At 33.0% G+C, this 13232-nt stretch overlaps 1 protein-coding gene across 1 annotated transcript in view; it reads right to left on the bottom strand.

Annotated features, from left to right (window-relative positions):
- The window catches only part of LOC106793840 (solute carrier organic anion transporter family member 4A1), a 19585-nt gene extending 15822 nt beyond the window's left edge, over nucleotides 1–3763 (bottom strand). Inside the window, exons 1-2 of the mRNA XM_014761079.1 lie at nucleotides 2758–3763; nucleotides 1166–1388 (exon numbers count right to left, since the gene is read on the bottom strand). Of these exons, the coding sequence (XP_014616565.1) occupies nucleotides 1166–1388; nucleotides 2758–2781 (247 nt within the window). The 5' untranslated portion in view covers nucleotides 2782–3763. The remainder of the gene's footprint in view (nucleotides 1–1165; nucleotides 1389–2757) is intronic.
- Between the last annotated feature and the right edge of the window lie 9469 nt (nucleotides 3764–13232).

Raw genomic sequence — 13232 nt, 5'->3', positions numbered from 1 at the left:
TATATATATATATGTGTGTGTGTGTGTGTGTGTATATTAACGTACGTACGTATTTATATACATATGTATTCGATCGTGCATCGAGCGTAACAAATGCGTGCACACCTACAAACTTACAGTATATATATATGTATATATATATGTATATAAATAAAATCGTTTCTCTTATCGCGGTCCTACGTCGTTCAAGGGACTCGCCCGAGTCCTATTGTCCAACAATTTGTTCAATTCTATCGTCGAAGAGAAGAAGGAAGGCAAGAATCTCGAGAACGATTTCTTTTGTCGCTCTACGAACAACTTTTTTTCTTTTTTTTTTATTTATAAAGGGGCCGAACAAATTTATTTAAACCAAGTATAAGTACTTCATGCTTATTCACCCCCCCCTCTCTCTCTATCCCTTTTCTCCCCCTTTTTATTTATTTTTTGAACCACTCAATCTCTCATCTTTTAGGATTTTTTCACTCTCTCCCCTCCATAACCACCCCTCCCACATCCCCTCCCCCTTCCCACAACTCGCCTCACTCGACTATTATATAATCTTTAACACACAGTTTCCTTTCGACGAACTTTCTTCTCATCAGCCATCACCACCACCAACCACCACTACTACTACTACTACTACCATCACCACCTTGCTATCCTAGCGGAAAACTCGATTTCCGGTTATCGTCACTCACCCTTCCTACTTCGTTCATCTCGTTTCTATCCAAAGCCCTTCGCGAAAGCTACGAAATTGCATTCGAATAGCGCGGCTATTAGTGGCAGCAAACGTCGACCTCCACCAACCAGTAACGACCACCACCACCACCATCACCACCACCACCATCACCACCATCAATAGTAGTAGTCGGTCTCGTCTCGTCTCGTCTCGTTCAATGATATTCGTCAATGCCGAAATAATACACGCCGAGAAATTATTTTACATATGTTTAATGTAAAATAACACCCCCTCCCCCTACTCCCCCCTTTTCCACCAATTCTACGATAATCGTCTAACTTTGTAATAACGTCAATACAATTTTGGATTTTTCAATTTTATTACCGAAAAAATGGATTTCAATATTTGTCTCATTAACGGTGATATTTTTTTTATTATTATTATTATTAAAGTAATAGGCAAAATAACGGAATAATTTATTCGCCAATGATCTCAGAAAATACCAACCTTGCATCGCACCTGCCCAACACAACCAAAAAAGCGCCCATTTGGCCGTACGAAATTTTTGCAAATAAATCGGCCTGAACCAAAACCAACCGCACTTTAAATTGTTATCCGTGGTTTTGTCCGACTCCTTTAACATTTCTGCTTTTATTTCCGGTTTCCTCGGTCCATCACCAAACTGTTCCGGAAAGTTGGATAGAGTCTCGTGCATGTCCGGGACACCCGACTGAAAATGATGTTTTGTATAATACAAACGACACTTCTATTTACATATTGCAAGTTTCTATTATAATATTATATCAGTAGCGTGTAAATCATTATGAAAATGTTAAAATTTAAATACGTTAATTAAGTTATCTTTACGGATTACGTTAAATTATTTCAGACGTATAAACATCAAACACAAACTTCATTAATTTCTCGAACTAATTAACGATAATCATTATCGACTTATACATTACATACATTTGCTGAGGAAGTCCCCAGTAAGGGACGAAACGTTCAACAAGATCAAATAAATTTGTTCATCAAAATTTATTAACTGTCTTCAATTTTCCCTTTGAAACTCATATATATTACATACATATTTTTTAATATATATATATATATATCATTTTGTTCACGTGTCAACTTTTACTTTTCAAACATTACTTCGTTATATTTTCATCGAATAACAAAAGAAAAATGAATGATGGATGATTTTGATAAAAATAAATACGCAATCTTAACGGGAGTCAACAAACTTGTATCGTAATTTTAGCAACGTCACGTCACGAACATGAACATGCTACCACCCAATTGGGGTAGCACCAAAATTAGCCAGCCTCCTCTGGGACAAAATTATTCATTCTGGTATAGCAAAGAAAAAAAAAAAAAAAAATCAAAGAATCTTTCTTTTCCATTTTAATGCCTTTCTTAAGAGGAAGAATTAGTCTCATTGAGAAGGGGACGTTTAACGATCGCCGTCTAAAAGGGCATGTGAGTTCATCGAACGAGTGCATCATACCTTCTATATGTTATACATTTCTATTGCATAAATAGAAATCATTTGATTGAACATTAGAGAGCGTAAAAAGGAAATTAAATAAACAAATATTACTACAAGTTTATCGTAATTATTATTATTATTATTATTTTTAATGATAAAATTTAACAGGGAACTTGGACATGAAAGAAGTAGAACTTAGTTTGATTTAGTCTACTTCTTTCATGTCCAAGTTCCCTGTTAAATTTTATCATTAAAAATTGTAATTTTTGGACGAGAGAAATACTAAATAAATTATTATTATTATTAAATGGTATCTATCGTTCCGAAATATTATATTATCGAATGATAATCACAACGATCGAAATTTTCAATCTAAAAATATGAAACGTCCAAATGAAGTAACTTCGATTGAATTATTTCTATCTCGTATGAATTCTTTAAAAGGATACCTTCTTACAAGGATGATATTATCCTACCATTATACATTCTAAACATTTCACAAACGTCATTCTAATATTCCCCCATCGTCTCATTAGAGAATATTTTATTATCCAAGAAGGAAGATAGGAAAATTAAGAAATGAAATAATTATCCATAAGAGACTTACACCAAATGCAAATTTATCTCGCATGATCGTTAAGATATATCTCGTTCTTATTGATTTCAAACTTTCCTCTCTCTCTCTCTCTCTCTTTCTCTCTCTTTCTATCTCTTCGAAGAGACCACTCGTTAGATTTCCAACGAAAATAATATAATAACGAATGACGTTAAGATTGATGATAACGAATGTTAGAATAAAACGTCATTTTCTTCTTGCACGGTTTCAGTCAAAGTTTTCGATGCAATTCAACTGTGGGCCCGTTTGTTTCTTTTTGGTTTTATTCGACTAGGAATCACGATAATGAGTTTTCTAGCAGCAATATCAGCATTCCAGTAACACTACCACTATTAGTAACAGCAATAGCAGCAACAGTCGTAAGGTTTCAACAAGACTTTCTTCTTCTTCTACTATTTCTTATTCTTCTTCTTCTTCTTTTACTATTTCTTCTTCTTATTCTTCTTCTTCTTCCCTCAGTCAGTTCGGTATTAATCTTAACATTTTAGCTAAGGTTAGACGCGCGACACACTTGGCGCCAAACGTTAAACTCATTTTCAACGATTCATCATCCAACTTTTCTCTCCTCTTCGAAATTACGTTTACCATTCTTCTTCATATAACATTTTCTTTCATTATCAAAGTAATTAAATTATAACGTCAAATGAAAATTTATATAACTTCTTATGGTAACGCAAAAAAAAGAAACGAAAATAAACGAAACGAAAAAACCAGGTCAAACTTTATCGTTAAAWAAAAAAAAAAAAAAAAAACCTTAGATATTATCACGGTGGGGAGGAAGGCTGTGGGGGGGGGAGGAAATACGATGAGACGTAGTGAAAGAATGAATAAATGAATGAATGAATGATAGAAAGGAAGGAAGGAAGGAAGGAAAAAAAAATAATAATAATAATAATCAGAGAGTCAAGATTCTAACGACATTTTTCTTCCTGGACACGCGCGATTCGTCCACCCTCGAACCCCCCTACCCCTCCCTCTACCCCCGCCACGCCACCCCTTTCTCCTATCCTCTTCTGTTATTTTTCTTCCCTTTTTTGGTTTTTTTTTTTTTAGAGTCCCGAAGCAAAACTTCTTCTTATTCCTTTCGAAGTCCGATAACGAATATCATTGTCCGCGAGAAAACTTGATTCGCTACGAATAGAAGAGGAAAACTCGCGTACCACGATTTCTTCTTACTCGCGCTTACATTCTCTCGTGTAGTAGCCGTTTAAAGAAAGAAAGAGAGAGAGAGATAAAGGGGGAAGGGGGTAAGGGAGAAAAGAGTGGTGTGGAAACTTCTATAACACTTCGTTCGCGATTAAAATCTATTCGAACGGATTTTAGGGGAGCAGTGAGAGGGAGGGGGGGAGTGGATGCTTTTTTCCTCCTTTTCCTCTTCCTCCTCCTCCTTGACTTTTCTTCTTTCCGAAGTCCGAGGGAAAACTTTATTTTTTCTTTCTTTCTTTCTTTATTTTCTTTTTTTTCTTCGTTCTTTTCTTTTTTATTTTTTTACTTTTACGAGATTCTAATTCCTTCCTTGTAAAGGAAAACTTTATTTTTTTGTTTTGTCTTCTTCTTCTTCTTCTTCTTTTTATCTCAAACTTACGAAAGTACTTTAAACTTTGAGAGAAGACGAAAAAAACGAATGAACGAACGAATGAACGAACGAATGAAAGAACGACCAAACGAACGATCTCGTTCGTAAACGATTACTTTAACGTTACAAGGACACTGATTCTTTTTTTCTTCAAGTTTCGTTCTTTTTAAGTTCTCTCTCTCTCTATGAAAAAAAAAATCAAAAACCGTAAATCGAATATAATTCGAACAATAACACACGTTGTTACGCGATTAAAAAAAAACAAAAAAAAAAACCAATCCTCTCGCACTTTTCCTTTTTACGATTTAATCCGCGTATCCGTTCTTTTTTTTCTTTTCCTTTTTGAAATTCTATTTTTTCCTCGGGAATATAAAACGTCGCGTAATAATTTGACAAGAAGGTGAGGGGGGATTATTTATGCTTCGTTGATTGGTTGGCCCTTTTTGACGAAACGGAAATAAGAAAACTCCGACAGATTCCGAACGTGGCAGCTGAGGCCGCGTGTCACACGCGACTGAGAGTACCAAGCTCGTGCTTACTCTCTCTCTATCTCTCTCTTTCTCTCTGAACCTCTTTCACCCTCTCTCTCTCGGACTTTTCCCCGTGAGTTAAAACCTCGTATACGCAGCCGTTACTACTGTAGACATTCTCTGTCCCGTTCTCGTCCCCTTCCACCCTCTTTCTTTCCTTCCTCTCCCTTCTACCATCATTCTACTCACTCTCTCTCTCTCTCTCTCTCTTTCAAAACTCCCCCACCACTCGACTCTTCTATTCTCGTCCTTCTCCCTACTCTTTCTCCTTCTTCTCTCTCTCTCTCTGATGCTACCCCTAATTCAGCGTGCAACCATCCCCCACCCTAATACCAAGTCGAACTACACAACGAACACCGCTATAAAACCACCACCATCACCACCACCACCACCGCTAGCTGTTGCTTCTACAAAATACCAGAAAGCGATGACGATGGTGCTTGTTCTTCCTTCCTTCCTTCCTTCCTTCCTTTCTTTCTTACTTCTTCTATCATCTACCACCGATTTCGATAAAGATTATTTCATCGATTTAATTTCAACTTGATTGCAACCCTCCGATTATCATCATCGATCCCCCTCCCCTCCCCCTACCCTGCCCTCTTTTGTTCACGTTCGAGTTTGATATTTTATCCTTTATCTACTTAATTATCATCATACCTATCTAACCTGTTTATTCTATATCTATCTCCATTCAACGATTTTTCGATATTATAGCAAAAATATATATACCTTTATATATATATATATATGTATATGTATCTTTCTCTTCCTCTAACCGATTAAAAGCCTACACCGTTGGAATATATTCCGCGTCGATGAAATTTCCGCACGAACGATTATTCCTTTCTCGAGGTGTCGACGATAATAATTTGATACCACATGTTATATAATAACTATTTACGTATAAACATATACGTGTGTATGTATACATATATATATTATATTCCGATAGCCGATCGAATGATCGAAGAGAAACTAATATTATACTAATGACTAACATGTCAAAGTTAAAATTATCTATGTATCTCTCTTTTTATCTAACAAATAATAATTATCATTTGAATAAAATACCATATATGTTTAAATTATCAATCTTTGGTTCTATGTTTTAGATCATAATTTAATATTTTATTCTTCGATTTAATCGATTAGTACCAAATTAAATAATTCGAAATTACAAGATATTGTATATATAGTTATACGGAAATTGTTATTCCGAATAAGAGAGATGGATAATTTATTATTCGTAAGAACGCTTTTTCATTGGTTACCGGTGTACCAGTGTCAGTTGTCAATGAAGGACATTGGACCGATATCGATACGCAATAATATCGAATATCGTTCGTTGCTAGACGCATTGGTAATGGTGTCGAATTATAAAGTTCTCTCTCTCTCTCTCTTTCTCTAGTTCGTAACGGTATGTAGAATTGATCTCAAAAACGAATCAAGTAACATTACTAACAATAATATTCTCGTTCATCATTCATTCATCAATTATCACGCGATGATTTATTCTACTTATAGTTTTATTTTTATAAATACACATATGGTACGTGATACATGATATTCATTTGAAATTGTATTTATACATTCCTTCTTGTATCTTCGACCATGAAATTTCTCTATTTATCGATAATTTATATATATATATATATATATATATATATATATATGTGTGTATAAACACGTGCCGAATAAAATATATTCTTATTTCGTTAACATATATGATATAATTTTCTATGATAATTATATACGACGTATATAATAGTTCGAAGAGATGACATTTTTATCCGCGCGAGTAATAGAAAATAAAAAAAATGTTCATTCGCGTGATGTCTGTTTTGTAATATAATGTAACGTTAATATCTCTAATGATTATTTTTGTTTAATACATAAAACAATGTTGAAGTTTTAAATATTAAACGTAACGCGGAATAATATATAAAATAATAAATTTAAATGATCACATCTCAACGCGAGATAATATCACATATAATAAATATATAAATATTTCACTTACCGCGTTTTAGAAGTAAAAATTTGATCTTCGTTTAAAAGTGATCTTTGCAGTTTAGAGAAATTCTGATATTAATAAGTTTAACGAAGCAATGAGAGATAAGTTATAAGATAATATGAAAACGTAATTCTGCGATAACAGAAATATGTTACTCAAACTGTATGAATTCTCCGAAACTGGCGAACGTTAAAAGTCTATAAGACAAAAATTTATTCAAATTATATCAGATTTCAAATAAGTTTGAAATAAAACGTATTTTACTGTATAAATTTGATATAAAATGCAATTATTATTTTCCCCGTTATTTGTAGTAAGCAATTATACAAGCAAGGAAGGAAGAGAACAAAAAAAAAAGAAATCATTTCTATAGTACGAAAATTTCAATTAATAATTGCGATCGAACTTTTACTTTTCTCATTTTCTTCTTTTTTTTTTACTTTTTTCTTTTTTTTTTTTTACAGTAAACTCGTCGAGTCTCCGGTTATTACGTTTTTGTTAAGCCACGGGGATATTAAAGCATCCCAGCACGGCTAGTAGCCGTTTAAAATGACGCGCGAGATGCAAAAAGTTTATTACGCTTCGCGTTCCATTCTCATATAGGACTTTTTTATTCAAATCCAACGAGCCCGCGCGATATTTTCGTGTTAACATTTAGATCCCATATATCTGCCGTCTCTTAACATTAAAAAACGATCAAATAAAATCCTCATGAATAAAAAAAAAAGAAAAAAAAAAAACAAAAAATCCTTCAAACAAACGTAATAAATATTAACAAGCACGGAGAAAGGATATAAAACACAGATATAATATTTAAATATATAAATATATGAAAGAAAGAAAAAAAGAGAAATAATATTCATGTATATATAAAAATAAATAAATAAATAATAATCAACTTACTATATACGGTTGTTGTTATGTTTTTTTTTTTTTTTTCAATCGACGATAATATCTTTTTAACAATTTGTCAAATAATTATAACTATCCACAAATGTAATATCCAACTCGTTCGTGACTTTTATAAGATTACGGAAGAATATGATTATTATTGACGTCAAAGCAAATAATAAAAAACGTGTCGTGACAATACGTATATGTCGATGTGTTACGTTTTACAAGTGGTGGGGGAAGAATTTCTAGTATGCAAATCGACGATTAAATGTCCCGAGGACATTTGTCAAAGAAATAATTGCTAATAACGTAAGTTACGTTTGATATTCTTTAACGTAGACCAATAGTAAGAGAGTCTGGACGGTAACGATAACACTCAGGTATTTTGTACAATTAAAGAAAGAGAAAGAAAGAGAAAGAAAGAGAAAGAGAAAGAGAAAGAAAGAGAAAATTCAACATCTCTTAAGACTACCATAACACTCCCCGCCCACCCCCTCCCCCTCTTACTCTTCATTCCTCTCCTCTTCTCTTCTCCTTTATCGTGTTTCCTCTTTTACATTAAAGAAGATAAAAGGAGGAAGTTGATAATGGAATTGAAACATTTTGTTTCATTTTCACCATTCCGAGACGTGTACTAATATACTCTTTCTTCTACTGCACGTAAGAAATATTTTTAAATACTTACTTCCTGAGACTTAAATCCCACGCACACGATTACCGTTGACACGTTCCCATCTTATTATATTTCTTTCTTCTAACTGTCATCATACTTATTATTTTTTCGTATAAAATATTATTATTCGTTTCAAAAATCGATCGTGTAAGAAATGATTAAAAATAATAACGAATCTTTCATCCAATTCGATAATAATAATTAACGCTACTCCATACTTTATTTCTTTACTTTTTTTTTTGTTTTTTTTTTTCTTTACATTTAACCATCATATACCCTATCTTATCATCCGAGAAAAACATTGTCGTGAGAATGATAGAAATAGAAAAAAAAACAAAACAAGACTTTTGTTTCGTTAATTATTATAAAGCGGAGCAACAAAAAATTCATGAATGTATAAAATTAACCCTTCACATTAACGTGGAAAGTAATTTTATTGATTACAAAAAAATAAAAAAACAAAATATACGATAAACACAAAATAAATATTTTATAAAAGATTGAATAGAATTACGTTGTTGTTCGATCATATTATGAACAGAAATTCTATCATAGGGAGACCTATCTACTCCCATGAATTATTACGCTATATACGGTGTCAAATGAAAGGAAAGGTGGTAGCAAAGATGAGATAGGGGGAGTTGAAGGTGAGGTGGGGTGGGGTGGGGTGGGGGAGGGGTTAGATCAACGTATGAGCATTAAAACCGACAATGGATCGGCGCGTGTCCCAGTTGGTTGTTAAAGTTGGAGGAAGGATTCAATGTTGTGTCGGGAGCAAATGTCTACAGAAGACGTTGCAACAGGGTGCTAGGGAAAGAATGGGGACGGGGGACAAGGGGATAAGGGGGACGGGGGATTGTCGTTATATATCGAGAGGGAGAAGGTAAATAAATACTCATACTAGCTAACTATATATATATATATATATAATACCCTGCATTTATATATATATATATATATGAGATAGAAGAGGGTAGGGTCTATCGCACATTACCCGAGCCACGCGACCGCCATGACATAAATTTCGTGGATTTAATAAAGATTCATGGCTTCCTCTTTTGAAGTGGCTGCCTGCCGTCCGGCAGGCCCCAGTTTGGCCGAGTTCACATCGAAAAGATGGCGAATGGGTTTGCTGTTAACCCGTGCAAAAGAGTACCCAATAATAAAGGACTCCCATTGACGACGGACTGGGTTTAATATATTTTTGTTTGCTCTTTTTTCTTTTCGTTAGTTCTCTTTTTCTCCTTAACCTTCTTCTACTTTTCTTTTTTCAACTAAACTCTTCCGTAGAGTTTGAATTATTGATTGGATCTAACGCAAATCTCTCTCTCTCTCTCTCTCTCTCTTTCTCTTGCAATTGGTTTTGCGAGAATTCAACCGTTGGTTAGAAAACGACGCTTATCGAAGAATTAAAAAAAAAATAAAATGAAAAAGAAAAAAACGAGCCAAAGCGGGGTGGCCGGGCTGCGAATCGGCGAACGAAGTTTTCGTACTTTTTTTTTCTCTTTCTTTCTTTCTTTCTTTCTTCCCCTCGTCGATCATTTTAATCTTCCGCCTCGTCTTTTTCTTTCATTTTTCTTATGTTTGTTTGTTTGTAATATTTGACATCCCCAGCCCACACCACACCCCATCTTCTATCATTTTTACTTTTAAATCCTTTTTTTTGTCGATATCATTGGTGAATTGAACAACAAACGTGGATTATTTCTTTCGAAAAAGATTGCGAGTTTTCCTTTTTTTTTTTTTCTTTTTTTTTTTCTTTTCTCTTAAATAAAAAGAATAAAAATCAGAGAGAAGATCTCGACAAGGACAATGTATCCCCGAGAAAAAAAAAAAAAAGAAAAAAAAAAGAAACGTAAGGTTATAAAAAGCAAGCATATGTCCGTCATTGGCGCGTGTCACGAATGTACACGCGGGTGGTCCATTCTTTATAACAGGAGGAAGTTTTTCATAATTCTTCATTGAATTTATTAATGGGTTTCGAAATATACGCCTACGTAATGATAGTAATGTGTAATAATAGTATTCACCGGGACCGAATGTTCTCGTCTACAAACCAAATCATCGACATGCTCGTCACGTACTATAACTAAATACGTAACTATCTTTGAATCTTTTTTTTTTTTTTTTTTATTCCGAGTAGAGTAGAGTAGGAGTCAGATATATATATATCTTCTTCGTTGGTTGCAAATGAACCGAATTAAATGGAATAATATACAAAATGAAAAGGAACAAAAATATTCGCGTTTTTACATTAAAACTTGCGCCACCACACCACCATCGTTATAACCAAATATTCATACTTTCTTTTTCTTCTTTTCCATTTAATGGCTTCTGTTCCTTGTTTTTATATTATTATATAAAATATTTTATATAATATATATATATATAATATATATATATATTTGTTTTTATATTATTATTATATATTTTNTCGATTAGAATTTGGAAAATAGATATACTACTATTACTACTATTATTATTATTATTATTAGGCATAGGTGGAAACACTGAATACTCGTTTTCATCGTGGAAACTAATCGTGGTATACATTTTCGATTAGTTTCCCTCGTTTACGTTGGTACGAAACCCTCCTCGGTTCGCCATATTTGCTGGCGAAGCGTAATTTCGAAGGGTTGCCCAATACGACTGGATTACTATCGTCGATTGATCGTAATGACCTATTGTTTCCCGAGGCGAGCGGCTATCGTTGCGGTGGGATTGAAAAGCAATTATCGTCATCGTAATGAAGCTTTATCGGCCTCACCTTTCTACCCTTTCACCGATCGTTATTCTTTTTTATTTTCTATCTAGGTATTACATATATACACATATTCACGTATATGTATGAATTACTCGTTAATTCATTTATTAATTAATAATTATTAAGTGCAATGAAATATATCGAAATATTTTCTTTTAAGTTTGAAAACAAATCATCAGTTTTGTATTTCAATCTTTTTATGCATATATATATATATATATTTGTTTTTATATAATTATTATATATTTTATTATATCCTTGTTCCATTTAATATATATATATATTTGTTTTTATATTATTATTATATATTTTATTATATCCTTGTTCCATTTAATGGTTCCTGTTACTTGTTTTTATATTTCTTCGGGAAAAAAGTCGTAAAAATTCGATGCCATTCAGAAACGAGAAAATATATATACATATATATGTTACCGTTGAAGTCGGAAATCAGTAATTGCTAGTAATTCCTCAGCATTACTATGAATGCAAAGAGCCTTCAGACGAAGTCAGAAATAAGATTATTTACAGAGTCATAAATTTAAAACTATACTTAACATTAACAATACATTTTTTCCTAAGCACCTTTATATTATCACATGTTACCAAAACTTTTCAAAGAAATAGCAAAGTTGTACAATTTATAGCATTGCACAATCTCTGATATTTCTTTGAAAAGTTTCTGTAAATATTTTTTATATACTAAGAGTAAATAGATTTTAATGACTCTTATATTAAATTAAAGTACACTCTTTTGTCTACGTGTAAAATACTTTATCGAGTTATAAATCGATTTGCAAAGGTTCAGGCTATATTTTCTAAACATTAGTTAGACAGATGTTCATAGAGATTTCCATGGAAAACTGTATTGTTTGTTTCCTATCGTATCGGAAGATACACAGGTTTACAACGAAATGTTTTTTTACCTGTATGAGATGTTTGGGGGGGGGGAGGGGTTGCGTATGAGAATGTATTGTTTTCAACGTTGTTTAAATAGTAATATAATAATCTATAGGATATCAAAATATTATGTTAGATGCCTAGGGAAAACTCTGTAAATAGTTTTATTTCTGACTTCGTCTGACGGCTCTTTGCATTCGTAGTAATGCCGAGGAATTACTAGCAATGGCGGATTTCCGGCTATGACAGTACCATATATATATATTTATATATCAAACGATTTCTTTCTCAAAGTTGGTTGCTCGTGTAATGGAATACATTTTAGCATGACTTTTCTACGTTGACTCCTTTGGCGCGCCATATTCAAAATGAAAACGAGCCTCAAAAGAGCTCACTCTCTCTCTCTCTCTCTCTCTATCTTTTGTAGATGCTTCCGGCTTTCCTCGACATTCCTGCTGGTACGGTCTTTCATATCGTCACGTATTTTTTTCCTCCCCCGTTTGAAAAGAAAAGAGATCGTCGCATAGAGTGCTTCTCTATGCTGAGAAAAAAAAAGAAAATAAAAAAAATAAAAAAAAAGAAGAACTAACATAAGAACACGTTTCTCTATCCACGTGTAACCGAGCTCGAACGCATTTAGCATCGAAACTTTTGCCACCATCATCACCGTTTACGCGTTTACTCTTTTTCTATTTCTCTGTGTGTGTATTCTTTCTCTACTTTGTACAACGTCGAAAAGTTGCATTTTCTTAGTATATATATATATATATATATATGTATATACGTGTTACGAATCGATTTACCATTCTATTTCCGATCGTTTAAAATGCATTATTATGTTAAACGTCAGTTTGAAATTATACGATAAACGTTTCTACCTTATAAGTCGATTTCGATGAATCACGAATACAATGATTTCGTTTATTATGTTTTCTTATTATTTCGAATAATCAATCGATCTCGTGTTCTTCAAATTTTCATTCTTCAATTACAACCCATATAAGTATATATATATATATATATATATATATATATATATACATGTATCCATAAATATACGATATCTACATGCTAGTTAACTTTGAGTTTGTTAATAATAAGTAAGTGGATTTTGTAGG

Source organism: Polistes canadensis, unplaced genomic scaffold (assembly GCF_001313835.1).
Source record: "Polistes canadensis isolate GaletaPanama2010 unplaced genomic scaffold, ASM131383v1 scaffold_19, whole genome shotgun sequence".
Taxonomy (NCBI): Eukaryota; Metazoa; Arthropoda; class Insecta; order Hymenoptera; family Vespidae; genus Polistes; species Polistes canadensis.
The sequence above is the reverse complement of the archived record's forward strand: the minus strand, read 5'-3'. Positions and strand labels throughout refer to the sequence as shown.